Source organism: Scyliorhinus canicula, chromosome 16, assembly GCF_902713615.1.
Source record: "Scyliorhinus canicula chromosome 16, sScyCan1.1, whole genome shotgun sequence".
NCBI classification, from domain to species: Eukaryota; Metazoa; Chordata; class Chondrichthyes; order Carcharhiniformes; family Scyliorhinidae; genus Scyliorhinus; species Scyliorhinus canicula.
The window spans coordinates 120,879,294-120,906,328 of NC_052161.1; the positions used below are offsets into that span (position 1 = coordinate 120,879,294).

Below are 27,035 nucleotides of genomic sequence, written 5' to 3' on the forward strand. Positions count from 1 at the left end.
TGATTGGTGACTGGGAGATTTGGTGCAAACTGCAGCAGAGTTTTGGATGATCTCAGGCCTGGAATGCGTCAGAAAGTAAGCTAGACATAACAAAGACATGATTGAAGTTTTCATAAGTAGATGAGCTGAGGTTGGACAGAGTCGGGCGATGTTACAGGAAATACGCAGTCTTAGGTGTAGATATATGGCTGGAAGCTCATCTCAGTGTCAGATACGAGACCAAGGTTGTGAACAGTCTGTTTCAGACTCGGACAGTTGCCAAGGGATGGAGATGGTGGATAGGAGTGGAACTCCTGGTGGGAACTCAAGATAATAGAACATACGCTGCAGAAGGAGGCCATTCGGCCCATCGAGTCTGCACCTCACTTCCACCTATCTCCGTAACCTAATAACCACTTATAACCTTTTTGGTCACGAAGGGCAATTTATCATGGCCAATCCACCTAACCTGCACATCTTTGGACTGTGGGAGGAAACCGGAGCACCCGGAGGAAATCCACGCAGACGCGGGGAGAACGTGCAGACCCCGCACAGACAGTGACCCAGTGGGGAATCGAATCTGGGACCCTGGTGCTGTGAAGCCACAGTGCTAATGGCTTTGGTCTTCCCAGTACTTAATTTTTATTTAAAAAAAAATTTATTTTTTTATAAATTTAGATTACCCAATTATTTTTTCCAATTAAGGGGCAATTTAGCGTGGCCAATCCACCTACTCTGCACATTTTTGGGTTGTGGGGGCGAAACCCACGCAGACACGGGGAGAATGTGCAAACTCCACACGGGCCCAGAGCCGGGATCGAACCTGGGACCTCAGCGCCGTGAGGCGGTTGTGCTAACCACTAGGCCACCCCAGTACTTAATTTAAGGACCTTTTTGCTTGCCCAGTATTGGATGCCAGGCAAGAAATCTGATCATTTAGAGACCGTGGTGGGGTTGAAAGAGTTGGTGGTGAGATTGAACTGGGTGTGTATGTATTTTCAGATTATGTCCCCAAAGGGCTCTTTGTGGATGAGAAATAGGAGGGGGCCAAGAATAGATCCTTGGGCAAATCAGACATAAATGTAGGAGGAGAAAGCAGAATCATTGTTCTTAATCCTCTTGTTGCAATTATATAATGGAACCAGGTGAGTGCAGTCCCAGTGTGTATTGGAGGAGAATGAAGCTAAAGAAAGATGGTTCTGTTCATTGAGGGCCAATCATCTCAGGCCCTGAATATTGCTGCAGGACCTCTTTAGGGCTGTGTCCTGGGCCCAACAACTTCAATGTTTCATCAATAACCTTCCCTCCATGATAAGGTGAGAGATGGAAATGTTACCCAATGTTTAGCTCCATTTGCGATTCTTCAGAATATATTATGGAATCAAGGTGAGTAAATGGAGTTAAGATATAGATCAAACATGATCTAATTGAATGGCTGCAACACAGACAGGGCTGAATGGCCTATGTATGTCCCTATCATATTGATTGACATTACCATCACTGAGGTGCCCCATCAACATCCTAGAGGTCATCATTGATCAGAAACTGGACCAACCACACAAATGCTGTGGGTACTATAGCAGGTCAGAGGTTGGGTATTCTGCAACTAGTGGCTTATTTGCTCCCCAAAGCCTCTGCCACCTCCCACAAAGGCACAAATCATGGGAGTAATCCAATGCTGTCCACTTGCCTGCAGTGTGCAGCAGCAGCAACACTCAAAAGTTTGACACCATCCAGAACAAGTGCAGTCATTTGATTGGCACTCCATTCACCAGCTTCATTATCCACTGCCTCCACTATTTTGGCAGCAGTATGAATGATCTCGTAGGATACACTGGAGCAGAATGCCAAGATTCCTTCCACAGCACCTTCCTTACCCACTGCCTTCACTGCCCAGAAGTATTAGGGCAGCATGGAAACACCACTGTTTCAAAATTCCCAACCAAGTCACTCACCATGCTGACAATGCCCAGGTCCTAAAGATCAATGAATTTAAGAAGTCTGAATCATGGAACAGAGAGTAGAATTATTTTCACCTTCCCTATCGTGAAGTGATGGGGATTGCCTTTTGAAGATGTTTGTTCTGATTGTTTTCCCCAAGGTTCCAACATTCCCTGCCAGTTCTGCTTAGGTTATTAGTCTAAAGTTTTTGAATTCTCCTCATGTGGCATCCCTGATTACTGCCCCCCACACCCCCCAAAAAAAAAGCATTCTCCATGCTCTAGTTTCACTGATGGGTATATTTACATTACAATACTCATTGAGGTATTTTGACAGAATCTGTGGTTGTGTATTTTCCCTAATTTTGTACTTTGCAGCGGTGGAGGATTGCAGCGAAAGGGGCTGTCTTGCACTCTCCCTCCTCGAACTCCTTGCATTCAACATGGGTTTCATCTTCCTGGCCAGCCTCTTTGTTCTGATTGAGGTAAGAATTAGAAGTGCGTTTCCACCACATTTGGTTTGTCTTATGCTTTATCAAAGGACACAATTGGTTCCTGGAAACTGCATTGTAAATTGGAACTTAAAATGTGGGACTGGTTCCGTCAGTGATGCAAGGCAGCATTTTACTGGCAAATTGCGATCACGTTTTCGCAGGTTTTAGCGTTTGTCCCGATGTGTTTAGATCTCTGCTGGCAGACCGCAGTGTCCGTTCTCCATAGCTGGCTGAGCAAAAGGCTTCAGACTACAGGCAGGAAGATCCCATTGTAATCAAGAGATCAGCCAGTGGGGCAGAATGCTTGCTATCTACTGATGGAAATAGAAGTAGAATACCACTCTGTGCACGAAAATGCAAAAAGAATTTATGCAGTCTCTGCAGGGACCAGGCTGGTTGTTACCATGTTAATGGCCTATGTTCTGTTCTTGCTGTCATCATTTAGCCAGAGCTGGGGAGGGAATAATTTTGTTTTGAAAAATGTCTTTCTGTTTCACAGCCTGTTGCAGCTGGATCTGGAATTCCTGAAATCAAATGTTATCTAAATGGGGTAAAGATCCCTGGAATCGTGCGGCTGCGGACCCTGATCTGTAAAGCAGTAGGGGTGCTGTTCTGTGTGGCTGGAGGTAAGGAATGGCTTGGGTTTGCAACTCAGGATAGTGTGGTAAATCTCATCATGATCACAAGCAACCTCATTAGATGTTATGATACAGAAAATATGCATGAGGTTGATCGGAATCCATGATAAAGACAGCTTGACATTTTGGCTGGAACCTTTCAAGAGAAATAAAATATATTTTATTCCCACTGTGTTAGCTGCAGACTTGACATGTTGCTGTTCTGCCCGAGTGACATCCGCCAGCTTCATAAAGTGCAGACCGCAGTGCTAATGGCTCTCTGCTATTATTCTACTTCATTTGATGCTAATGGAGGTCAGACTCTATCAAAGGACATTATGTAAAAGATCTGGTGGTAAAACTCCATTTGCAACTATTCAGTTATTGAGTATGGTGAAATAAACAGGCCTATTCTGCCACCCTGCTCTGTTCCAGTCAGCTATTTTCTCCTGTTCGCTTTTGCCCTCTGCCACTGGAGATGGCCTGCCTGTTTCTGCCTCCTCATCTCTGAAGTGTGTTCTTTTTTATAAGTGTTGCCAGTAAGATATTGGCTTAATTTTAATGGCACTAAAAACAAATGATGGAAGGATCAAGTGGTGAGTCAGCAAACTGTGATGGTTGGGTTTTACTTTTTCTGCTCTTTGTTTTATTTGTTCCTGGGATGTGAGCATTGACCCGTTCCTAATAGCCTTTCTCCACCTTCTTGAACTGCTGCATGACTCAGTTACAGTCTCATAATAAAGACCTGTGTGTTGTGTACAAACTGAGCTGGAAGCAATTTTCAAGCTCAGGTGCATTTTAATATATACCACTGTTTAAAAAGTATTATACGAGTGCACTACTTAATTTTGTCCCCGCAGGAAACATCAGAAAATTCAGATGTGTTTTATCAGACCAGGGGGCTGTGCAAATGAACGAGTTTTAAATTGTTGTAGGGCCTGTTGACTGTTTCGATCCCAACAGCGTCGCCAATACTGTTGCTAATAATGATGTTGGTGAACCACAAGCCTTCCCTTATATCGATCAAATGACCACACAACCAGTTAGTTAGTTCAAAAGATGGTTTATTTACATACACAAGGGTTACCTCGACATGCAAACACAATATCTACTACGAGTTAAACCACATCTATCAGCTACAATAACCTATACTTAACTTCAGGGCAACCGGCACTGTGCAAATGGATAAGGCCTTTATCTGTATTTCACTTGGCTGGTTCGAAGGAAGTGGCTGTGTCTCTGCTGGGCTCATCCGTCAGGTAGCTGCAATTGGGTTGGCACAGGCCGGATCCCCCTGGGATTTCATGCTCTTTGGGGCGGTCCTTAACCTTGGACCCAATAGTTCGACAGGGCTCTGATCACTGTCTTCGATTTTGGCCAATAAAGGGGCGGGTGCCTTGGTGGGTGGGTCCTTTGCGGTCATTGACCTTGGCAGTTGGGCTTTCTAAGTAAAGGGAATGGCGCCAATCAGTCTGTGGCTGTACCGGTTGCTTGATTGGAGTTCTATTGTCCTGGGGAAATGGGCAATTAAATGCAAACGAGCGGGGGGGGGGGGGGGGGGGGGGGGGTTCAGTCAGGTCTGGTTACCTGTGTTTCAAATACATGTAATCTCTGTACCTGTCTGAGTCCTGGATTGGCCATAATTCCCATGGTCCTTTGCAGGTGGCCATCTTAGATGGCTACTGCTCCTGAAGCAGAAAGAGTATTTCCCAGGTTTCCTCACCCTGGGAGGGTACTTGTCCAGCCCCTGGTCTTGTGTTGTTTAAACTGATTCACTTCTCGTGGTGTGCGGGTGCTTCCTTATCAGTGGGCACAAAATTTACCCATTCAGAATGCTCGCTCACTCGACTGTCCTGGACCATGCCAGATTCTCTGTGTACATTTTCTATTCCAGGGCTATTTGTGGGGAAGGAAGGCCCAATGATTCACAGTGGAGCAGTGGTGGGAGCAGGACTGCCCCAGGTGAGTGATCAGAGCCAGCGCAAGGCAATGCATCAGTGGTAAAGTGTTTGGGTCACAGCACTGTTCAATCATTAGTGTCTCCACATTGGTCGGTTACTGCTGAAATTCTTTTTGTTCTATTGCTAAAGGTTGAAATATCGATTTATGGAGAGTTGGAAATAATTACATAAAGTCACATTACCTGATGTTCCCTCCCCTCAAAAAACAGATCGCCAACCAAATCAGATCAGCTGGCAAAACCAAATTTAATTTCTCCACTCTTCTGCCCCCATTCCAATCCAGAGTCCCACCGCTACTCCAGAGCCCCTCTGCCTGGTATTACAATGAATTTACTGCACCGTTAGTTAGAAATTGCCATGCTTCTGGTTGCTTTGGAACTGGTCCCGTATGGTGCCCAGGATGGGATCTGTCGGGTGGGGTGTGGGGCAGTCAGGCAGCATGGGTTGTTTTTAAAGTTGTGGTGGTAGGGGGTGTGATGTCGGGCTGGACATGGTGGGCTTTTTGGATTGTGTTGTGTGGGTTGGAGGGCTGGGTGTAATATCGGTTGTGGGGTAAGGGTGGGTTGCATGGCAGGTTAAGATGGGGTGAATAGGGCTGGCTGTATGGGTGAAATTGGACCAGATTGGGTTGGATATAGTGATGGGCGAAGTAGAATAGGGCATGGGGTGGAGCACGGTGGGGCAATATGAAGTGGAAGGGGTATCTGTATTGCGGTGTTTTAAAAACAAAATGTATTTTATTACAAACATCTATCAAAGCAGGTTACAGCAAATAAACACCTTGGGAAACACACCCCACCTTTTATCAAACCCCCGTACAGAGCCGTTTAACTCGTACTTCATCTTCACCTGCAGGAAGTCGTACAGATCACCCAACCAGGCCGCTACCCCCGGTGGCAATGCCAACCACCTCTCCAGTAAAATTTTCCACCGTGCAATCAGGGAGGCGAAGGCTACGAAGTCGGCCTTCCTCCTCTTCATGAACTCCAGCTTCTCTGAGACCCTAAATATCGTCACCAAAGGGTCAGGGTCCACCACCTCCTCCACTATCCTTGCTAAGACTGCGAACACTCTCGCCCATTTTTTTCGCGACACCAAAACATGTGCGCGTGATTTGCTGGCACCTGCCCACACCTCTCGCACTCACCTACTACCCCCTGAAAGAACCCACTCATTCTCGCCCGAGCCATATGCACCCTTTACACCACCTTAAACTGTATCAGGCTCATCCTTGCACAAGAGGAGGTCCCATTTACCCTATGCAGTGCCTCACTCCATTCTCCCCAATTGATCTCTCCTCCCAACTCCGCTTCCCATCTCTCGTTAGCACCGACATCCCTTCCACCCTAAAATGCTTCCTCAACTGATACCATATCTTCACTGTGGACTGCACCACTGGGCTCCTTGAATATTTACTCGGAGCCATTGGCAACGTTGCTGTCACCATAGCCCTCAAACTAGACCCCTTACAAGATTATTCCTCCATCCTTACCCCACCTCCTTCCCACCACTGCCGCACCTTGTCCACATTGTGTATTGTGATGTTTTGTTTTGTGTCTGATGCTTGATTTTCTTACCTCCTCTGGAATAGTTTCAAAGCATCTCCTTTCGCAAGATCCAGTTCAACTTTCCGTATTTCCGCAGTGACAGGTAGGAACCATTTGAGGTCTCCAAATCCTGGATTTTCCCAAAATGTAATCAGCTTCTGTTCAAACTTTGAGAACCACTAAACTGTCTGCTCTATATAATCATCCCTGTTGGGCCTCAATCATTTCATTTGCTCCATTCAGAAGGTTGTTAACCATTTGAGGGTCAAGAGTGTTTGAAATTACTGAGCATGTTGCTAGTTTCTGTCGCCGCAGTTGTATAAAATTGAGTTTTGTTAGACATTTGAAGGTGTGTTTTATCAAAATAAGACCGGCAGAGATATCCAGGGACATAATCATGATTTATTAATCGGATTTATGCCAATGCGAAGCAAGCATTGGGTGTTTTAAGTTTGGTATTTAATGCTGCAACTTTGAAGCGTTCTCACTAGAGTCATTGACCATGGGAAAGGGGACATGGTTTGTGGTATATAAATTCTAGTAATCCCATATGGTAAAATAAAATATGATTTAATCAGTTCCTGAACATTAGTAGACCTGTTGATCATAACTGATGTAGTTAGCAGATTGATTCATGTTAGTTTTCGAAACAGAACCAGAGAGGATTAACAAAACCTTCAAGGCCTTCTACCAAGAGCTGTACACCTCAGAGCCCCCAACGGGGAAGGCTGGGATGAACCGGTTTCTTGACGGACTGGACATACCAGTTGTGGGAGAGGGCAGAAAACGGGATCTGGAAGCACCACTAGCACTGGGAGAGATCATGGACAGCATTAGCTCCATGCAGGCGGGGAAGGCGCCGGGACCGGACGGATTCCCGGCGGACTTCTACAAAAAATTTGCGACAGCGCTGGCCCCGCACCTGCGGGAGATGTTCACAGACTCGCTAGCTAGGGGCACATTGCCACCCACGTTAGCACAGGCCTCAATCTCGCTGATACCTAAGAAAGACAAAGACCCAACGGAATGTGGGTCATACAGACCCATATCTCTGCTGAATGCAGACGCCAAAATACTGGCCAAAATCCTAGCCAAGAGGCTAGAAGACTGTGTACCTGAGGTGGTCACAGAGGACCAGACGGGCTTTGTCAAAGGTAGACAGCTTACCGCGAACATCAGGCGCCTGCTGAACGTGATAATGACCCCCTCCGGGGAGAGAACACAAGAGGTGATCGTCTCCCTGGACGCAGAAAAGGCCTTCGACAGAGTCGAGTGGAAATACCTCATAGAGGTACTGGAGCGGTTCGGGCTTGGAACAGGGTTCACCGCTTGGGTAAAGCTCCTGTACAACGCACCCATGGCGAGTGTACAGACCAACAATACCAACTCCCAATACTTCCAGCTGCACAGGGGCACCAGACAAGGATGCCCACTGTCCCCGCTGCTGTTCGCACTAGCAATTGAACCGCTAGCAATCGCGCTCAGGGCAGCAAAAAATTGGAGGGGGATCCGAAGGGGAGGTAGAGAGCACAGAGTCTCACTCTATGCGGATGATCTGCTCCTCTATATCTCGGACCCACAAAGCAGCATGGACGGAATCATCGCGCTCCTGAAAGAGTTTGGAGCCTTCTCGGGCTACAAACTCAACATGAGCAAAAGTGAGATCTTCCCAGTACACCCGCAAGGGGGGGGGGGGGCAGCACTAAAGGGGCTGCCGTTCAATCAAGCCCGACATAAATTCCGCTACCTGGGGATCCAAATAGCCCATGACTGGAAAGGGATCCACAAATGGAACCTCACCAGCCTGACGGAGGAAGTTAAAAAGGACCTGCAAAGATGGAACACACTCCCGCTCTCCCTCGCGGGGAGAGTTCAGACGATCAAAATGAACGTACTGCCCAGGTTCCTCTTCCTGTTTAGATCCATTCCGATCTACATCCCCAAGGCCTTTTTCAAAGCGCTGGACAAACTCATCATGGCGTTCGTATGGGGGGGGTAAAAATGCTAGGATCCCAAAGAAGGTCTTACAAAAAACAAAAACCAGGGGAGGGCTAGCCCTCCCGAATCTACAATTCTACCACTGGGCAGCAACAGCCGAGCGAGTAAGGGGATGGATCCAGGAGCCAGAGGCTGAGTGGGTGCGTGCGGAGGAGGCCTCCTGCATGGGAACCTCCCTCCGGGCCCTCGCCACGGCAGCACTCCCATCCCCACCCAAAAAACACTCCAGCAGCCCAGTGGTGACAGCCACCCTCCAATCCTGGAACCAACTGCGGCAGCAACTTGGCCTGACCAAAATGTCGAACAGGGCTCCCATCTGCAACAACCATAGGTTCACACCAGCACTGACTGACGCCACCTTCAAAAGGTGGAGGCAGGACGGGGGGACACTGACAGTCAGGGACCTATACACGGACGACAGGATCGCAACACTGGACGAACTGACAGAGAAGTTTCAGCTAGCTGGGGGGAACGAGCTACGGTACCTGCAGCTCAAAAACTTCCTACGAAAGGAGACAAGGACGTACCCACAACCGCCACGACAGACACTACTGGAAGACCTACTGGACGCAAGTATCCTAGAGAAAGGGAACTGTAGTGACATGTATGACCGACTGGTAGATAGGGACGACACCGTACTGGACGCAACAAGAAGGAAATGGGAGGACGACCTGGGGATGGAGATAGGGTGGGGACTCTGGAGCGAAGCACTGCATAGGGTCAACTCCACCTCCACGTGCGCAAGGCTCAGCCTGACGCAACTAAAAGTGGTACATAGAGCCCACTTAACAAGAACCCGTATGAGTAGGTTCTTCCCGGAGGTGGAAGACAGATGTGAACGGTGCCAAAGAGGCCCGGCCAACCACGCCCACATGTTCTGGTCCTGCCCCAGACTCGTGGAGTACTGGACAGCCTTCTTCGAGGTAATGTCCAAAGTGGTGGGAGTGAGGGTGGAGCCATGCCCGATAGTGGCGGTCTTCGGGGTTTCAGAACAGCCAGATCTATTCCTGGGGAGGAGGGCGGATGCCCTTGCCTTTGCCTCCCTGATCGCCCGCCGTAGAATCCTGTTTGGCTGGCGGTCAGCAGCACCGCCCAGAGCTGCGGACTGGCTGTCCGACCTCTCGGAATCTCTCCAAATGGAGAAAATCAAATTTGCCATCCGAGGGTCGGACGACGGCTTCCACAGAACGTGGGAGCCATTCATGCAACTGTTCCGGGACCTATTTGTGGCCAATGTACAAGAGGAAGAATAGTCGGGGGAAGGTAGCGGGAGGGGCTACAGGTTCGGAACGGGGGTTCGATGGCTAGCTAAGGCCCAAAACCAAACTAAATAAACATGTTGGGGGGGTGGGGGGGGGGGGGGGGGGGGGGGGGGGCGGGCGCAGTTACTACTACGAAGATGCTTACCTGTAAATATGTATGTTAATTTTTGCGTGTTTGTTTGTTGTGTTTTTTTTTTTTTTTTTGTTCTTTTTCTCTCCTAACAATTTGTAATTTGTTCAATATAAAATATGAAAACTGAATAAAAACATTTATAAAGATGTTAGTTTTCGAAACTTTCGGGGGTATTTGGCAAATGCAGGGTGAGCTGGGCCAATATGTTCAGAAACTGAGCAGTGCAGAGCTCACTTTGCAGCATCATTTCATGTGTCTAGTGTGCCTTGGTAATGTTCTTTGCAACTGGACTGAGTTCTGCTGTGGAGCCTGTGCCGTGAGCTCTTGAGTATTAGTGCAGGGCGCATAACCATGGGTGGCACAGTAGAGTTGGCACCCCGCTTAAAACGCATATTGAAAATTGTGTTTGGGGGAAGTAGTTTTTGTTTCATAACAATCGCCATGAGACTCTGCTTACTGGACTGCACTGTGAGGACATGTTGAAGCCAGAACCTCCATTGGGCGGGAGAATGGGGACTTGGTCTCGCTTGGCACCTCATCAGTTGATCTCACTATCACTAGCGGGAGCCTTAGAGATCGCTTGCATCAGTAATTTACAGGTTCAGACCAAAGGAAGCAGCCACTCAACAGCACCTTAAACATTTCTGCCATTTTCAAATTCCAGTTTTGACCTTAGAGAAATAATTGGGATTACCGCGCTTCAGAGGGAAAGTGCGCAGTAGTGACCCAGGAAACCTGGAAATTCCACCTTTCCAGAGGTTCTGAAAATGGCAGGACCTCAGATAAATTTCTTGACTAATATGTTGGCTGTTGGCCGAGAAGCAGAGGCTGTTTGACGAGCAGGAAACCCGGTTAGTGCAAAGTTACAGCCTGGGATTGGAGCGGAAGGGAGGGATGACTGGTTAGAGGAATGAACGGAAGAAAGTCCTTGCGTGCAGGGAACGTTGCGGAGAACAGTGGGATGGTCTGATTTACGGGATCATATTAACAGGTTAGCTTGGCAGGTCGGGGTTTTGGGAAGCTCCCCCGCTAGCTCACTAACAGCGCTGGTAAGCATTGGCCTGTTGTATCCAGCCACTCTTGCCTCTCTTTGGCTGTTGGGTTTTCTGAGCCATGTAAACAGCCAGTAATTGAAAATTGTCCAAAAAGCTGAGATACCCAAGATAATTAAAACATCAAAATGTTGGTTCACCTCTGGATAGCAGCCCTGTCAACCTGCCTCTGATAAAACCAAAAGTGCACAATTGGAGACCGATTGGAATCTGGTTTCCATTAGGCATTGGGGGATTTAAATCCCCCCCGCCCCCCCAACACTTTGCATCTGAATATTCAATCTGGGATCAGATTCTCGCATACAGCTGGGTGTTTATTTTGGAGAAACCGAGGAGAAGAAATCAATTTGTTTTATTTTGGATGCTGAGGCCTCGAGTGGGATTTTATGACACAGTAACTCAGAAGCTCTTCTTGGCTTCACAGGGACAAACGGGACTTTGTGTCGGCGGGGGCAGCAGCGGGTGTTGCGGCAGCGTTTGGGGCTCCAATTGGAGGGACGTTGTTCAGTCTGGAGGAGGGATCCTCGTTCTGGAATCAGGCTCTAACATGGAAAGTGGTGAGTGAGGCCCATTAACACCAGCGCAAAGGGAAGAGCCGATAAGTGTGGGGCAGTGTCGTAGTTTGTCCGGTGGAGGCTGTTACTGTATGCAATGGTGTTTGGCTATGGTGAGGCCATGTAGGGGGCAGTGCAGTTATTTCTGGTGAGGGGTTTCACATTGTGCATTGGCAGAATTCCTGAGGTGACATGAGAGCCCTTGACATCAAGACTGTGTTTCATCAAGTATGGCATCAGCAAACCTGAGTAACACTAGAGTCGGGGGGGAAAAAATTGCACGCTGGCTGGAGTCATACCTGGCGCAAAAGAAGATGGGTGCGATTGTCGAAGGTCAGTCATCTCCGCTCCAGGACATCACTGCAGGAGTTCCCCAGCGCAGTGTCCTAGGCCCAACCATTTGCAGCTGTTTCATCAATGGCCTTCCTTTCACCATAATGTCAGAAGTGGGGATGGCCCAATGTTCAGCTTCATTTGTGACTCCTCAGACACTTGATCAATCCATGTCCAAATGCAGCAAGACCTGGAAATATTCAGACTTGGGCTGATGAGTGGAAATAACATTCATCCCATGACATTCAATGGCATTACCATTGCTGAATTCCCCATTATCAACACCCTAGGGGTTACCATTGACCAGAAACTCTGTGGCGACATGAGCAGGTCAGAGACTAGGGATCCTGCGGCAAGTAACTCGCCATCTGACTCCCCAAAGCCTGTTCACCATCTACAAGGCACAAGCCGTTAGTGTAATGGACTACTTCGCCGCACCCTTCCTCGATGAATGCAACTCCAACAACACCCAAGTAGCTTGACACCATTCAGGACAAAGCAGCCTGCTTGATTGGCACCCCTTCCACAAACATTCAATCCCTTCATCACTGAAGCACAATGGGAGCATTGTGTACCATCTACAAGATGCACTATAGGAACTCACCTAGACTCCATAGGCAGCTCCTTCCAAACCCACGACCATTGCCATCCAGAAGGACAAGGGCAGCAGACACATGGAAACACCATGACCTGAAAGTTCCCTTCCAGGCCACTCACCATCCTGTCTTGGAAACGTATCGCCATTCCGTAACCGTTGCTGGGTCAAAATCCCCGAACTCCCTCCCTAAATGCACTATGGATGCACCTGCACCACGGACTGCAGTGGTTCAAAAAGGCACCACTTTGAGGGCAATTTGGGTTGGCCAAGAAATGCCGGCCTAGCCAGCGAAGCCCAATCCCGTAAATGAATTTTAAAAATGTATAGTAATTTGACTGTCAAAACTGCGCGGTGTGGTGCAGTCGTTGGCTTGAGCGAGCATAGCTGTAGGCGGAACTGTATAATATTTTGGCTGGGATGACTGGTTCTGTGATGGGGTGTAGTTCTGTCCTTCAATTGTTTTCTGCTGTACTCTCTTCCAGCTCTTCTGCTCAATGTCTGCCACGTTCACATTGAATCTGTTCCGTTCGGGGATCCGCTATGGGAGCTGGGGTTCCTTCCAGCTGCCTGGATTGCTCAACTTTGGCGAGTTTAAGGTATTCTGAGGTTTGGTATTACTTTCTGTAACAGCTTTCACAACCCCATCTGTAAAACCCTGAATGCAAAGTACTTAGACTGTGGGGAAATATCACTAAAGATTTGTTGTTCACAGGCAGAGCTAAACGTTGTTTTTAAAACCAATATTATCATTTAATTGGCACTTTTCACATCCTCGACGCCCAAAGCATTAGTAGTGTCAGAAATACAGCAGCCAATTTGTACGCAGCAAGTTCTGCAAATGGCAGTGTACTCATGACTAGGTAAACTACCTTTTTAATGATGTTGATTGAGGGATAAATATTGGCCACTGCACAAAGTGTAACTCCTCTTCTCCGAAATAGTGCAATGGGATATTTTACATCCACCTGAGCAGGGTTAACAGGGCCTCCATCAATGTCTCATTGGAAGATTAGTACATCCTTGCTACTGCACTGGAGTAACAGCCTAGGTTTCTGGAGTGGGACTTAAGCCCACAACACTCTGGCCCAGGCAAGAGTGCTGCCAACTGCTTCAGAACTAACCACTATTTCCCAAGTCTGGCAAAATGAGTACGGTTCTTTGTTCTGATGTATTGCTGATTCCGTCACTATGCCTATACTTCTGTTGCACCATTATTAGAAGTAAACTTTATTATTGCTTGAAAATTTAGATTTATTAGCAATCCTGCAACTGAGTCAGAAGGTTGTGGGTTCAAGTCTCAATCCAAAGATGAGCAGATACTGTTGGTCGTCACTGCAGTAGAATATTGATGGGAGTGCTGCACAGTCGGAAGTCCCTGGTATTACGATCCCAGACCAGGCCTCCACAGTGGGTAGGATACTGGACTGAAACCCCAATAAGTTTAGTTTAAGACTGGCCGGAAAGAATGATTCACTCCAGGAGTGATTGCACAAGAAAAATGCGGCTTTGGTATTTCTAAAACAAAGCTTTATTATAGATATGATAAACTTTGTAACTTCGTACTCGGAAAGAACAGCTTACAATTACCCCTTAATGCTACTACAGAATTTCCAGTAAGCAGCAAGAAAAGAAACATACAACTGTCAATCTATCTTAAAATTAGCAGGGCATAGAGTAATACTTTCTTTACAGAACAGATACTGGCTCTTGTTAGAACCCCTTCAGACTCTGGCTGAATGCCTTCAAATAGCTGCTTCAACTGGGGTGTTTCAGCCTCTTAATTGTCGTCAGAAAAGACTGCTCTGCTTTTAAAATATTATTACTCTTGTTTTTAAACTCTCCTACTTAGAAAGAATTATGGACTCGGTCAGGCAAATCATAACTCAGTTTCTCTCTCTCCTTCAAAGGTTTTCCAAACACCCCTCTGATGGTTTCTAAAATGTCTCTGAGCTCCACCAGCACTGACATCATCTCCCCAAAATTAAAAAACAAATGAACTTTCCCAGGGGCTGCAAGCATATTAACTCCTCCATCAGACTCCTATTCATTGACTACAGCTCCGCCTTCAACACCATAATCCCAGTCAAGCTCCTATGAAAACTCCAAAACATAGGACTTGGCTCCTCCCTCTACAACTGAATCCTCAACTTCCTGACCCATTGACGACAAACAGTAAGGATAAACAGTACCTCCTCCATGATAATCCTCAATACCAGGACCCCACAAGGCTGCATACCTAGCCCCTACTAAAGTCCCTATACACACAAGATTGTGGGGCAAAATTTGGCTCCAATTCCATCTACAAGTTTGTTGATGACCCAACCGTAGTGGGTCGGATCTCAAACAACGATAAGTCAGAGTACAGGAGGAGATAGAGAACCTAGTGGAGTGGTGTAACAACAACAATCTCTCCCTCAAAGTCAGCAAAACTAAGGAGCTGATGATTGACATCAGGAAGCAAAATATCGTACACACCTCTGTCTGCATCAATGGTGCCGAGATGGAGATGGTTGACAGCTTCAACTTCCTCGGTGTGCACATCACCAACAATCTGACCTGGTTCACCCATGTCAACACAACAACCAAGAAAGCCTAACAGTGCCTATACGTCCTCAGGAAACTAAGGAAATGCGGCATGTCGCATTGACTGTTACCAAATTTTACAGATGCACCATAGAAAGCGTCCTATCTGGCTGTATCACAGCCTGGTTTGGCAACTGCTTGGCCCAAGATCATAAGAAACTACAGAGAGTCGTGAACACAGCCCAGTCCATCACACAAAACCGCCTCCCATCCATTGATTTTGTCTACACTTCCCGCTGCCTTGGAGAAGCAGGCAGCATAATCAAAGACCCCCTCCCACCCCGATTATATTCTCTTCCAAACTCTTCCATCAGGCAGGAGATACAAAAGTTTGAGAACATGTATCAACAGGTTAAAAACGGCTTCTTCCCCACTGTTATCTGACTCCTAAATGACCCTCTTATGGACTGAACTGATCTCTCCACACATCTTCTCTACTGAGTATACTGCACTCCATATGCTTCACCCAATGCCTGTGTCTATGTATTTACATTGTGTATATATGTATGTCCTACGGTTTTTCATGCATGGAAAGATCTGTCAGGACTGAACGCAAAACAATATTTTTCACTGTACCTTGGTACACGTGACAATTAATCAAATCAACTCCCCAAGGACTTGCCCATTCAAACACTATGCATTAGTCCAGACTGAAAAATACATATCTTGCTCAATTTCACACACTGGCTGCTAAAACTACCCACGCCCTGCAGAACAAGACTCCTGTTTTTAAAAAACATGACCATTTCAATAAAACACACTATGACCCCAGGCTTTTAACCGTTAAATTGTCCCAATATTTAGAAGCCAATAGTCCTAAAGGTTTCCAATTGTCACACTAGATGATAAGCTGAGGGCACCCGTTGCTTGTTTAGGCGGATATAAAATCATTCCAGGGTATATTTTTGAAGAGAGACAATTCACTTTGTCTGTCTCGCTCTCTCACGCTTGTCAAGTTTCTAAACAGAGTGGCCAGAAAGTGCACTTGTTTCCCCGAAACTGCCCCAAGCAAGTTCTGATGTCCATGTCCTGCATTGACACTTGGCCGCTTGATAAGTCCCTTTGAGGTGTGATTGTAGGACAGTGTAAGTTGGGGTCTGGGTGTTTTACTCAATCTTGATGTAAGCTAATGTCCAGCTGGTTGCTGATGACATTGTGTGTTAGTGTGCAGATGGAGACAAGAAATGTCATTTGTGGACAGCAGTGGATCTGGCTTTCTTTGTCATCATGGGTGTGATTGGCGGACTCTTGGGAGCTCTGTTTAACTGTCTGAATAGAAGGCTAGCAAAGTACCGCATGCGTAATGTGCACCCCAAGGCCAAGTTTGTCCGGTAAGTGAGCGAGGCTGAGAGAGTTCCTCAAACTCTCAGACTCCACATCTTAAACTCTGATCGTGTTCCCAATTCTTAAGCTTATTGGTTTATTTTTCTATATCTAATATGTTACGATACCCAGACCAGACCCCAATTTATATTGAGAAACCCCAACAATTTTTCTATACGTAAACTGTGAAGAAAGGATACTTCGCTCCAGAAGTGATTCCACTAACAAATAGGGATCTTTTACATTAAAACAAACTTCATTATTAATACAGGATTAAACACATTAACGTCACAGAAAATAGCTTTTTAATTAACAGTTAAACAATTCTTAAAATTAAGAAAACCCTTTAACGAGTAACTTCTACCTTCTCTATCTCCAGTTAAGCAAAGCTCACTGCAGATCAAAAGCTACTTATAAATAAAGTTAGCAAATACAGGTATAGTTGCTGTACAATTGTATAGAGATTTCTTTTAAGGAAGCTAGAGAGAGCTTCAGAAACAGCCTTCAAATCCTCTGTCAGACTCCTGCTCAACCTGACAGCATTTGGAAAAACTGCTGCTCAACTTAAAACTCCCAGCAGACTGCCAAACCTATATCAAAACTGTAAAACTATAGACAGACCTGGCTCCTCACATTAATTGCATAGTCCTTATTGGACATAGATGACCTGCTTACCTAAGATTAAACACATTGTCTCAAATTATCTAGATAAAAGTAAATAAAAGAACAGAACCAAAAAACAGAAAATATTGAACAATCTCAGACTTGTTGAGATTGTCCAGTTTTTTCTGTTTTTGTCTCAAATTATCTACTCTCCAGGGAATCTCCTACAGTCATAACAACGTTCCATTAGGCATCTCTTTATAAACAAATACATTGTTGGAATGAATGATTATCTCACTTTTATGACATCTTAATTGCACATTATGCAGACATACTGTCTGTCTGTATGTTAAACCAGGAGTTTTTAAAGCTGTTACTACAACATATATATAATACAATCTATATAAAACTTCCCTTCATTCATTACAACTGGTTGTTCTGATTCTTGCTGGAGGTACGTTACCATAGGTGCTGATTGCACACGCAGGCACATAATTAAGGGGAAATTTAGCATGGCCAATCCACCTACTCTGCACGTCTTTTTTGGGTTGTGGGGGTGAGACCCACGTAGACACGGGGACATGTGCAAACTCCACATGGACAGTGACCTGGAACTGGGATCACACGAAGGTCCCAGGCCCATGAGGCAGCAGTGCTAACCACTATGCCACCCCCAACATGACAGTTTCAGCCAGTGTTTAAAGTTTGCCTTCTGGCCTGCATCACTGAGCCAGAATTGGGTTCCTGCCTGATCTTCACCCCCATGCGCTTCCCACCCCATCACAAGTTTGCAACAGCACCCATCAGAAACTACCTGTTTGAGTTCAACATCTGTGCACCCCTCTGGGCGCTGGGTGTAAATTTGTTTTTTTTTCCACCTATAAATCACCTCAAATTTGGTCCTGGTGATGCAAGTACCTTAACGATGTGTTGACAGCTGGTTGCAGTGAGACTCATTGTGTCTGTTTATCTTCCATTTAAATTGGAATGTCATGTGAGAGTTTGTGTGTCTCTCTCTCTCTCTGGCCTCAGGGTTCTGGAGAGTCTGCTAGTTGCTATGGTAACAACGCTGGTCGTGTTTATAGCCTCCATGACACTAGGAGAATGTCGTGACATCCCTTCGCAAATGCACAACACAACCCTACAGGTGAGTGTGTCACTCACACTTTTATAATCACTGCAGAGGCTTCAAAACTTTTGGAGAATTGATGGCTTCATTGTGCAATCAAATAATTTAACCCTGATCCAGTTGAAAGTTTCCAAAATTTAACCTTCAGCTTTGTAAAAACATTTATAGCACTTTGTTTTATGTTGACATTTTCAGATGTGTGAGAAATGACCTGGATTCAGTAATGTTTAAGTGCTTTGTCCTTTAAGTGGTCTGCTGTATGTCACTGTGAGGATGAGACATCTGTTTGTCCCAGCCATCCCTGGTAGTTCGACTCTTTGACTCATTTCATTGAATGAAAGATAAAACAGTGTCTGTGATGGGGCTGGGCTGCCAGTTCAAATTCATGAGCTCCTATTCCTGTTCGTTCAAATCTTGTCATAGTGCAATGTGTTTTTATTATACTTTGCTTTTTTTTGTTATCTCAGCTATCGGAGCGGAATGTGAATTCCAGCATCAAAACCTTCTTCTGTCCCAACCAAACATACAATGACATGGCCACACTCTTCTTCAACCTCCAAGAGACTGCCATTCTTCAACTCTTCCACCAGGACGGTGAGCCACAGTTGGTTTGATTCAAGAATACAATGATTCCAGCGCAGAAGAGGGCCATTTGGCCCCTTGTGTCTGTACTTGCTCTCTGAAGGAGCAGCTCATCTAGTGCTGCTGCCCTGCTGTCTCCGTGTAGCCTTGCACATTCTCCCTTTTATGGTAATAATCCAATTCCCTCTTCACAACCTCAATTGAACCGGCCTCCACTATGCTTTCAGTCAGTGGATTCCTCGCCCATTTTTTCTCATGTCTTCATTATTTCTTTTCCTATTAATCTTAAATATGTGCCCTCTGATTCTCAATCCTTTCACCAATGGGAACAGTTTCTCACTATCTACCCAGACCCCTCATGATTTTGAATACCTATGTCAAATCTCCCGTCAACCATCTCTTTAAGAAGTCCCAACTTCTCCAGTCTATTTACATAACTCTAGCCATCCTCACAAATCTTTTCTGCACCTCTCTCTAATGCCTTCATATCTTTCCTAACGTGTTGCCCAGAACTAGATGCAGTGCCTAAATTGAGGCTGAACCAGTATTTTTTTTTTGCAGATTTAATATAACTTCCATGATTATTTTTGAGATCCTGCTTGCTACATAGCTCCCAAAATTGTGACTCTTTCTGCCCATGTCATTTGTACCGATGTGGGGCATGTCCGCTGATGAACCTAGAGACCCAGGTTAAAGCTCTGGGGGCCTAGGTTTAAATCCTACCAAGGTAGGTGGTAGAATTTGATTTCAATAAAAATCTGGAATTAGTGATAATTGTTGATTGTCATTAAAAAAAAACATTTGGTTCGCTAATGGCCTTGAGGATAGAAATTCTGCCAGCCTTGCCCGGTCTGGCCTACATGTGATTCCAGACCCACAGCAATGTGGTTGACTCTTAACTGCCCTTTGAAGTGGCCGAGCAAGCCACTCCGTATGAGGGCAATTAAGGATGGGCCTCATTGGTTGAAATTAGCATATTGGATAGCCTGCTAACATGCCCACCACCCAGCCCTTGCTACATTCTACTCCTGCACTGTCCCTCACTGGAGTCTATATCCATAGATAGCGTGTGGAAATCTAGAACTCTTCATTTTCCTCCCAACGCCACCCTGTCCCCAAGGTTCCTGAGGTTGGAGTCAATTGAAAATTCTAGATTTGATTTTGATGATTTTTGTTGCGCAAGGCTATTAATGGTTATGGAATCAAGATAGGCAGATGGAATAAAGATACAGATCAAATTGATCATGATCTAGTTGAATGACAAAACAGATGTGAGCGGCCGACTGGCCTCCCTCAGCGGAGCCATTTGGTGAGTCACAAATTAGGAGAACAGTCTCTGGAATTTGAGTAATGTAGTTACTCAGTTGTCTAACTGATCAAGAAGTGTATTGCAGCTGTGACAAAGATTGACAGGGTCCAGTCAGCCTGTGCCGCACAAGCCATAATACTCCTGTCATTTTTGGCAAAACTATTGGATAATCCAAAGGATTTTATTGCTCAAGCTGTTTTTCTGTGTTTTCTGCAGGAACATTCAGTCCAGTCACTCTGAGCATTTTCTTTGTTCTTTATTTTTTTCTGGCCTGTTGGACGTATGGTGTGTCGGTCCCCAGTGGACTCTTTGTGCCCTCGCTCCTCTGTGGAGCTGCCTATGGTCGACTTGTGGCAAACGTTCTGAAAACGTGAGTGATGCGAGAATAAGTTCATTGCTATAGGTTTGCAAACTTCCTCGACCCGAGGTGACTACTGTTAGTCTGTGAAATTGTTGCAATCTCTGTTGAGATGGTTGATGTTTGAAGAGAAATTGGAGAACCCAGTGATTTACTGGAAGAATGAGCCACAGCATTCTACTTTTAACGCAAATGAATGTTACTGTACAAGAGTCAAGTAAAGCAAAAACAACAAAGGTAACATTTAGAATCATGATAAACCACAACCACAGATACTTCCGACTAAAATCCCAAACTGAACCTCCCCTTGTTACTAAATAAGCAAAATACTACGGATGCATGGAATCTCCAGCAGGAACAGAGAATTCTGGGAAACCTCAGCAATTCTGGCAGCATCTGTGGGGGGAGAACACAGTTAATGTTTAAGAGTCCACCTGACTCTTCATCCAAACTAAAGAGAGGGAAAATGTGTTGAATATTTTCCTGTACCTGGGCGAGATTGCAACAAGATGTAGTAAACTTGTGGCACAGTGGTTAGCATTGTTGCCTGCGGCGCTGAGGACCTGGGTTCGAATCCCGGCCCTGGGTCACTGTCCGTGTGGAGTTTGCACATTCTCCCCGTGTCTGCGTGGGTTTCGCCCCCACAACCCAAAAGATGTGCAGGCTAGGTGGATTGGCCACTCTAAATTGCCCCTTAATTGGAAAAAATAATTGGGTACTCTAAATTTATAAAAAAAAAAAAGATGTAGTAAACTTAAGAACATGAGATGAATAGCCTGGTGTTGGGGCGGCAGGGCAAGCGAGGTCTTTTGCACAAGACAAATGTATGGAAAATAAAAAAGGGAGGAGTTAAGATGGAAGAGAACAGTCACGGACTAAAATTTTTGAACTCAATGAATCCTGCGGGCTGTAACTTTCCCAACTGGAACATGAGATGCTGTTCCTTCAGTTTACGTAGGCTTCACTGGAGCATTTCAGCAGGTCAAGGGAAGACGTGGGCATGAGAGCAAGGTGCTGAGTTAAAATGGCAAGCAACAGGAAGGTTGGTGTCACGCTTGCGAGCAAAGGTTTCCACAAAACAGTCACCCAATCTGCGTTTAGTCTCCTCAGTGCAGAGAAGACTGCATTGGGAACAGCGAATACAACAGACCAATTCGAAGGAAGTGCAGGTAAATGCTGCTTAACCTGAAAGGAGTATTTGGAGCCCTGAATGGTGAGGAGGTTGTGACTGTCAGACCCACGCAGACCCACTTGATGAATGGTAAAGTTAGTATTTTCTCCGCATAAGATCAGACCTTGACTAACATTCATCTATTTTGCTCCCTCAACTCATGGTTTCCTCACCCTTTCTCCATGGCAGGTGGAAACATCTTAGCCCTGTCTCCAAGTAGACAACCTTTCCTCTTGAAACAAAGGGGCTGATTCAGCACAACTATTTACAATCTTCATACCGGTAACTAATTGAGTTTCAGGACATAGCAACATCTATGATTGCCTTCAAATGTAAGCATGGGTCAGCTCCCTTTGAGTAGCACAGTTTGAGTCTTCCCTTTCATCTTACCAATTACCAACCAGCTTTTACAGTTAGGCATAGCCTTCAGCATAGATAACATGACCCGTCTGAATTGCCCGAAGTTTAAAGGTACATTCCCAAGCTATAGCTCTCTTACAAATCAAAAGATGGAGTCCCTAAAATATATGAATTATGAAATTGGATATTCGCAAAATTGTGAAATGTTGAAGTGCGGTGTGTGGATAGGCACTCAACGTCCATATCCAGTGAAGCAGCCACCAAAATGTGATCTACATTTCACATCCTGGGGGATAGGGGTGGAGAACGGAGGCTAATGGAAGAGAGGAACAAGGTTGGATTGTAGGGGCATTGTGGATGGTAATAGCTTTTAACATTTTTTTCTTATCTCCCTAGATTTATTGGGATGACGCACATTTATTCCGGGACCTTTGCTCTGGTCGGAGCAGCTGCATTCCTCGGTGGGGTGGTCCGTATGACCATCAGTCTCACAGTCATCCTCATTGAATCAACCAATGAAATCACTTATGGGTTGCCCATCATGGTCACACTGATGGTATGTCTTTGTCTGCATGCCTGTGTGTGTCCAAATGGGAATCAATAGAATGCTGCTAAGTGTGTAGTTACCGTGTTAAATGCTAAGATTGAGTGGCAACCCGGGACATGGTATAGATATGACAACTTAGGGCTAGGTTAGAATTGCCTGTAAATTGACGCCCTCCTGATTGCAGCTGCCCATTTTGTGAATTGCAAGTGAGCAGATTACCCAGAGCTGATGTCCAATGAGGGACCTCAGAGCCCCAGGAGGAGCAGGGTACAGGTCACTTTCAATATGTGTTCAGTACTGTACTAAGTGCTTCACACTTCATCCAAAGCCCCTGTCTGTCAGAGATTTCAATGCCTCTCCCTCCCTCTCTCTTTTCAGGTGGCAAAGTGGACGGGTGATTTCTTCAATAAAGGGATTTATGACTTGCATGTGGAGCTCCGTGGTGTACCCTTACTCGAGTGGGAGACTGAGGCTGAAATGGATAAGTAGGTGTTTATCATTACTGACTTATACAACTGTCCTGCAAGTTATATTTCAATGTGCCTGCTATATAAATGCTGGATGCACTATAATATCACTGGCAGAAGAGTGCAACTACAGTGTAACAAGTTTAGATCAACACTTTCCATGATGAATGGAAAGAACAGGAACCATTACAGGAAAAATATAACAAAAGATTTTTAAAAAATTTGTGCAATAAAACTAAGAGGAAGTAGGTGGGAATGTGGAGTTGAGGTCTGAAGGACAGAACAGGCTCTTGAGGCCAAATGGCTGATCCTGTTCCTAATTCGTATGTTAGTTTAGTCTCTTTCTGTCAGATAATTAATTGATGTTTTCAGTGAATCATTTGTTTGGATTTAACTTAAAGTTAGTGTTTCATGATGTATATTTAAGAGACATCGACAGAGCTTTCCTCCTTTGACACTAATTCCTGCATTTTGACTGAATCTCTCTGGTTTGCTCCTTATTGCAATTCTTTACTTCAGCATTTAAATGGCTTGATAATTTTAATGCTGGACAGTTTAATAATGCAGAGACATAGACTCTTGTCCAGTGGTAACTGATACCTTCGGGAATTTGATAGTTGGCTGCTGAGTACTAAGTAGTTGTTGTATCGAGTGGGGATGTGTGATTTCCAGCTTTGGGTCAAAAATTGTTCCCCAGTTCAATTCCAGGCAAAGAGTAAGGGTTGAAACTTTGTACCGGCTCCAAGCTGGTCAATCAGTGAAGCTGAGGAGAACAATTTGTAGAATGACCTGAAATCAAATCTCAAAGACTGGAGTTTGATTATATTTATGTTCAATCCTAGACTGACGGCCAGTGATATCATGGAGCCAAATCTAACCTATGTCTATCCTCACACCCGGATCCAATCATTGGTCAGCATTTTGCGCACCACAGCACATCATGCATACCCTGTCGTCACGGAGAACAGAGGGAATGAGAAAGAGTTCATGAAGGGAAACATCCTTATCAGCAACAACATTAAGTTTAAGGTAAATCTATGCCAGTGTGTTATCAATACTGCAGAACTAAGCTTGTGTCAGTGATACCATCAGAAACTAAGATGCTATGAACCCCCATCAGTTAGTCAGAGTATGTTCCTGAGCTTGTCTTGTGAGACAAGGACTAGGGTTCTCTTTGATTGTGGGATGGCAGTGGGAAGATGAAGATGATGTGGGTATGGGGACAGGGCCATGCCAGGCGGCACGGTAGCACATTGGTTAGCACTGTTGCTTCACAGCGCCAGGGTCCCAGGTTCGATTCCCGGCTTGGGTCACTATGCAGAGTCTGCACATTTTCCCTATGTCTGCGTGGGTTTCCTACGGGTGCTCCGGTTTCCTCCCACAAGTCCTGAAAGACGTGCTGTTCGATGAATTGGACATTCTGAATTCTCCCTCCGTGTACCCGAACAGGTGCCGGAATGTGGCGACTTGGTGATTTTCACAGTAACCTCATTGCAGTGTTAATTAAGCCTTCTTGTGACAATAATAAAGATAATATTATCTGGTTAGATTTTAGCTTGTGCAGAGCTCACTGATGCAATGGGTCAAATCATTACTTTGTGTTGTGGAATAATTAAGAAAATGAAGAAATAGCTTGCATTTACAATGCACCTTTCACAACCTCCGGCATCCTCAAGCACTTTGCAGCCAGTGAGGTATTTTTAGAATTACTATTGTAATGTGAGAAAAGCGCAGAAACCTCCCCCAAACAGAGGTAAGAAAGTTAACAAATTACCTGTTTCAGTGCTGTTGGTAGTGGGATAAATATTTATTCCAAATTAGTTATCATTAGCCACAAGATATGACAAAACGGTAGTTAAACTGTACAAACACAGAAGTGGCTGGTAAGTGAGCTGTAAGAGATACTGACTGCACCTGCTGGCATATGCTGCCCGGATAAAGCCTATGGTGTCAGTGGTGTTTTGCACTGACCTGTGTATCAAATTCTCTGCAGTTGTGGCAACAACCACCAGAGTGCACTTGTGATCCAATCTGACCAAGCTTTTCTAACCCTCCCTGCAATGAAATTCACACTTCAGCAATTACTTGCGCTTTGCATCTGACAGTGTGATTATTCTTTTCGGCTACATATTATTATTTTTTTTCTATGTCATTTTTGTTAAATGTTAATGAGAAGCTTTGAGTTTTATAATGACTGACGTGTTGCTCAGTCTTCTACCTGCCTTATCATAGACTTTTTCAGCACTTGCATCTTGCATGATTCTCCCAGTGAGCCCCAACATCCCATCTTTTCGAAGGTGTCTCTCCTTGCCTTGAGGTTTAAATAAACCGTGGGCAATGTGCCCAGAAAGTAAACAGTAAACCCTGTCTGATAGCTTTGCAGCTGGACTTACTTTCTGGATAAATAGCATTGCATTTCAGTGGGGCTGGTTTAGCTCACTGAGCTAAATCGCTGGCTTTTAAAGCAGACCAAGCAGGCCAGCAGCACGGTTCGATTCCCGTACCAGCCTCCCCGGACAGGCGCTAGAATGTGGCGACTAGGGGCTTTTCACAGTAACTTCATTGAAGCCTACTCGTGACAATAAGCGATTTTCATTTCATTCATTATAAGGAGCATTCACAATGTGGCTGGATGTATATTTACAGGTATATATGGTATATATTTACCTATTAATGGGTAGGTGTTTTCACCCCCCCCCCCCCCCCCCCCGCACTGTGAATGAAGCCAGTCTTTCATAAATAGATTTTTAGTAGAATTTCCTCCAGCTGTACTGAACTGTTTCATAAAAATGAAAAGTTTTTCTTCAGTGGTTTCAAAAAAATGAATTATTTAGTTTTTGACACTTGAAAAGAGACCATTTAATTTGAATATTTGTCGTGTTGCTGGCACTGCTTAATGTTTAAATCACATCTCTAATAAAATAAGAATGAACCTTCGGAAGACTTGTACCTAACCAATCACGAGGCATAATTTCAGTTTGCCTGACACTAACAAAACTTGAAATGTTACTTCAAAAAACATTTCTTTTAAAATAAAAAAAAAACAATTAGAGGGCAATTTAGCGTGGCCAATCCACTCAACCTGCACATCTTTGGGTTGTGGGGGTGAGATCCACACAGACACGGGGAGAATGTGCAAACTCCACAAGGCAGTCTTACATTTCAGTCGCATCTTCCACCACCTCCAAATGTTTCATAAGCGTTTTGCAGGCACGCACCCGAGTGCTTTTAAACTGCAGTCACTGTTGCAGTTTAGGAAATGTGGTAGTCAATCTGCACAAGATCCCACAAACATGCTGTCACCATGACAGGCCATTTGTTTTTAGTGATGTTGGTTGAGATATGGATATTGTCCAGGGCACTGTGGAAAGCTTGCTGCTTTATTTTGTACAGTGGCCACAGGATCTTTTATGCAAGCCCAAGAGAGCAGACTGATTAACATTTTGCCTGAAAGACAGAAACTAGGCAGCAGTCCCTTCGAACTGCACTCCGAAGCAGCTTGGGATATGTGCTCAAGTTCCTGGAGTGGAATTTGAACCCATGACCACGTTACTCAGGTATCTGTGCTGCCCACTGAGCCACAGCTGCAGGTGGGTTCCGGACTGTATTGGACATGGGTTTAGAAGTACAACCACTGGAACCAAAACTAGACCAAAACACCCAATTTTTGTCACAGATTACCTTTCTTGCAATAAAACATGCTGGGAATTTCACACCTGAGGGAACAGGGCAAGACTCAACTGGAAACGTGTTCTAAAAGGTAGGTTTGGAGGCAGCTTTTAAAGCCCGCAGAGTTTTGGGATAGGTGAGCAGGGAGCTGAATGACAGCAATACATTCAAGGGCCTTGGAAAAGAAAGGGAGGCTGGAAATGGGACAGTAATTAAAAAAAAAAAAATACCAGGCCAGACGGGGCTTTTCAGGAAGATTCGTTATTGTGCCCAAGCAAAGAGCACCAACAGCAAAACAAAATCAATCGGCTGCTCTTGTTTAGACGTTTAAATTCCCTTTTAATTTGCTTGCCGTCGTGGTTCAGCCATCACTACTGCGTGTGTTGACTTAGATAGGTCGACAATTTAAAAATACTTATCCTCGTGTTTCAATCCTTTCATGACTTTTCCTCTTCCTTTCTGTACT

At 45.2% G+C, this 27,035-nt stretch overlaps 1 protein-coding gene across 1 annotated transcript in view; it reads left to right on the forward strand.

Moving 5' to 3' along the window:
- The window catches only part of clcn6 (chloride channel 6), a 71,718-nt gene that overhangs the window by 13,786 nt on the left and 30,897 nt on the right, over positions 1-27,035 (forward strand). The window contains exons 6-18 of the mRNA XM_038773737.1: positions 2,298-2,404; positions 2,913-3,039; positions 4,925-4,992; positions 6,583-6,641; positions 11,408-11,540; positions 12,951-13,064; positions 16,216-16,382; positions 18,010-18,124; positions 18,574-18,700; positions 20,214-20,367; positions 22,283-22,442; positions 22,812-22,918; positions 23,743-23,929. Coding sequence (XP_038629665.1) covers positions 2,298-2,404; positions 2,913-3,039; positions 4,925-4,992; positions 6,583-6,641; positions 11,408-11,540; positions 12,951-13,064; positions 16,216-16,382; positions 18,010-18,124; positions 18,574-18,700; positions 20,214-20,367; positions 22,283-22,442; positions 22,812-22,918; positions 23,743-23,929 — 1,625 coding nt within the window. The remainder of the gene's footprint in view (positions 1-2,297; positions 2,405-2,912; positions 3,040-4,924; positions 4,993-6,582; positions 6,642-11,407; positions 11,541-12,950; positions 13,065-16,215; positions 16,383-18,009; positions 18,125-18,573; positions 18,701-20,213; positions 20,368-22,282; positions 22,443-22,811; positions 22,919-23,742; positions 23,930-27,035) is intronic.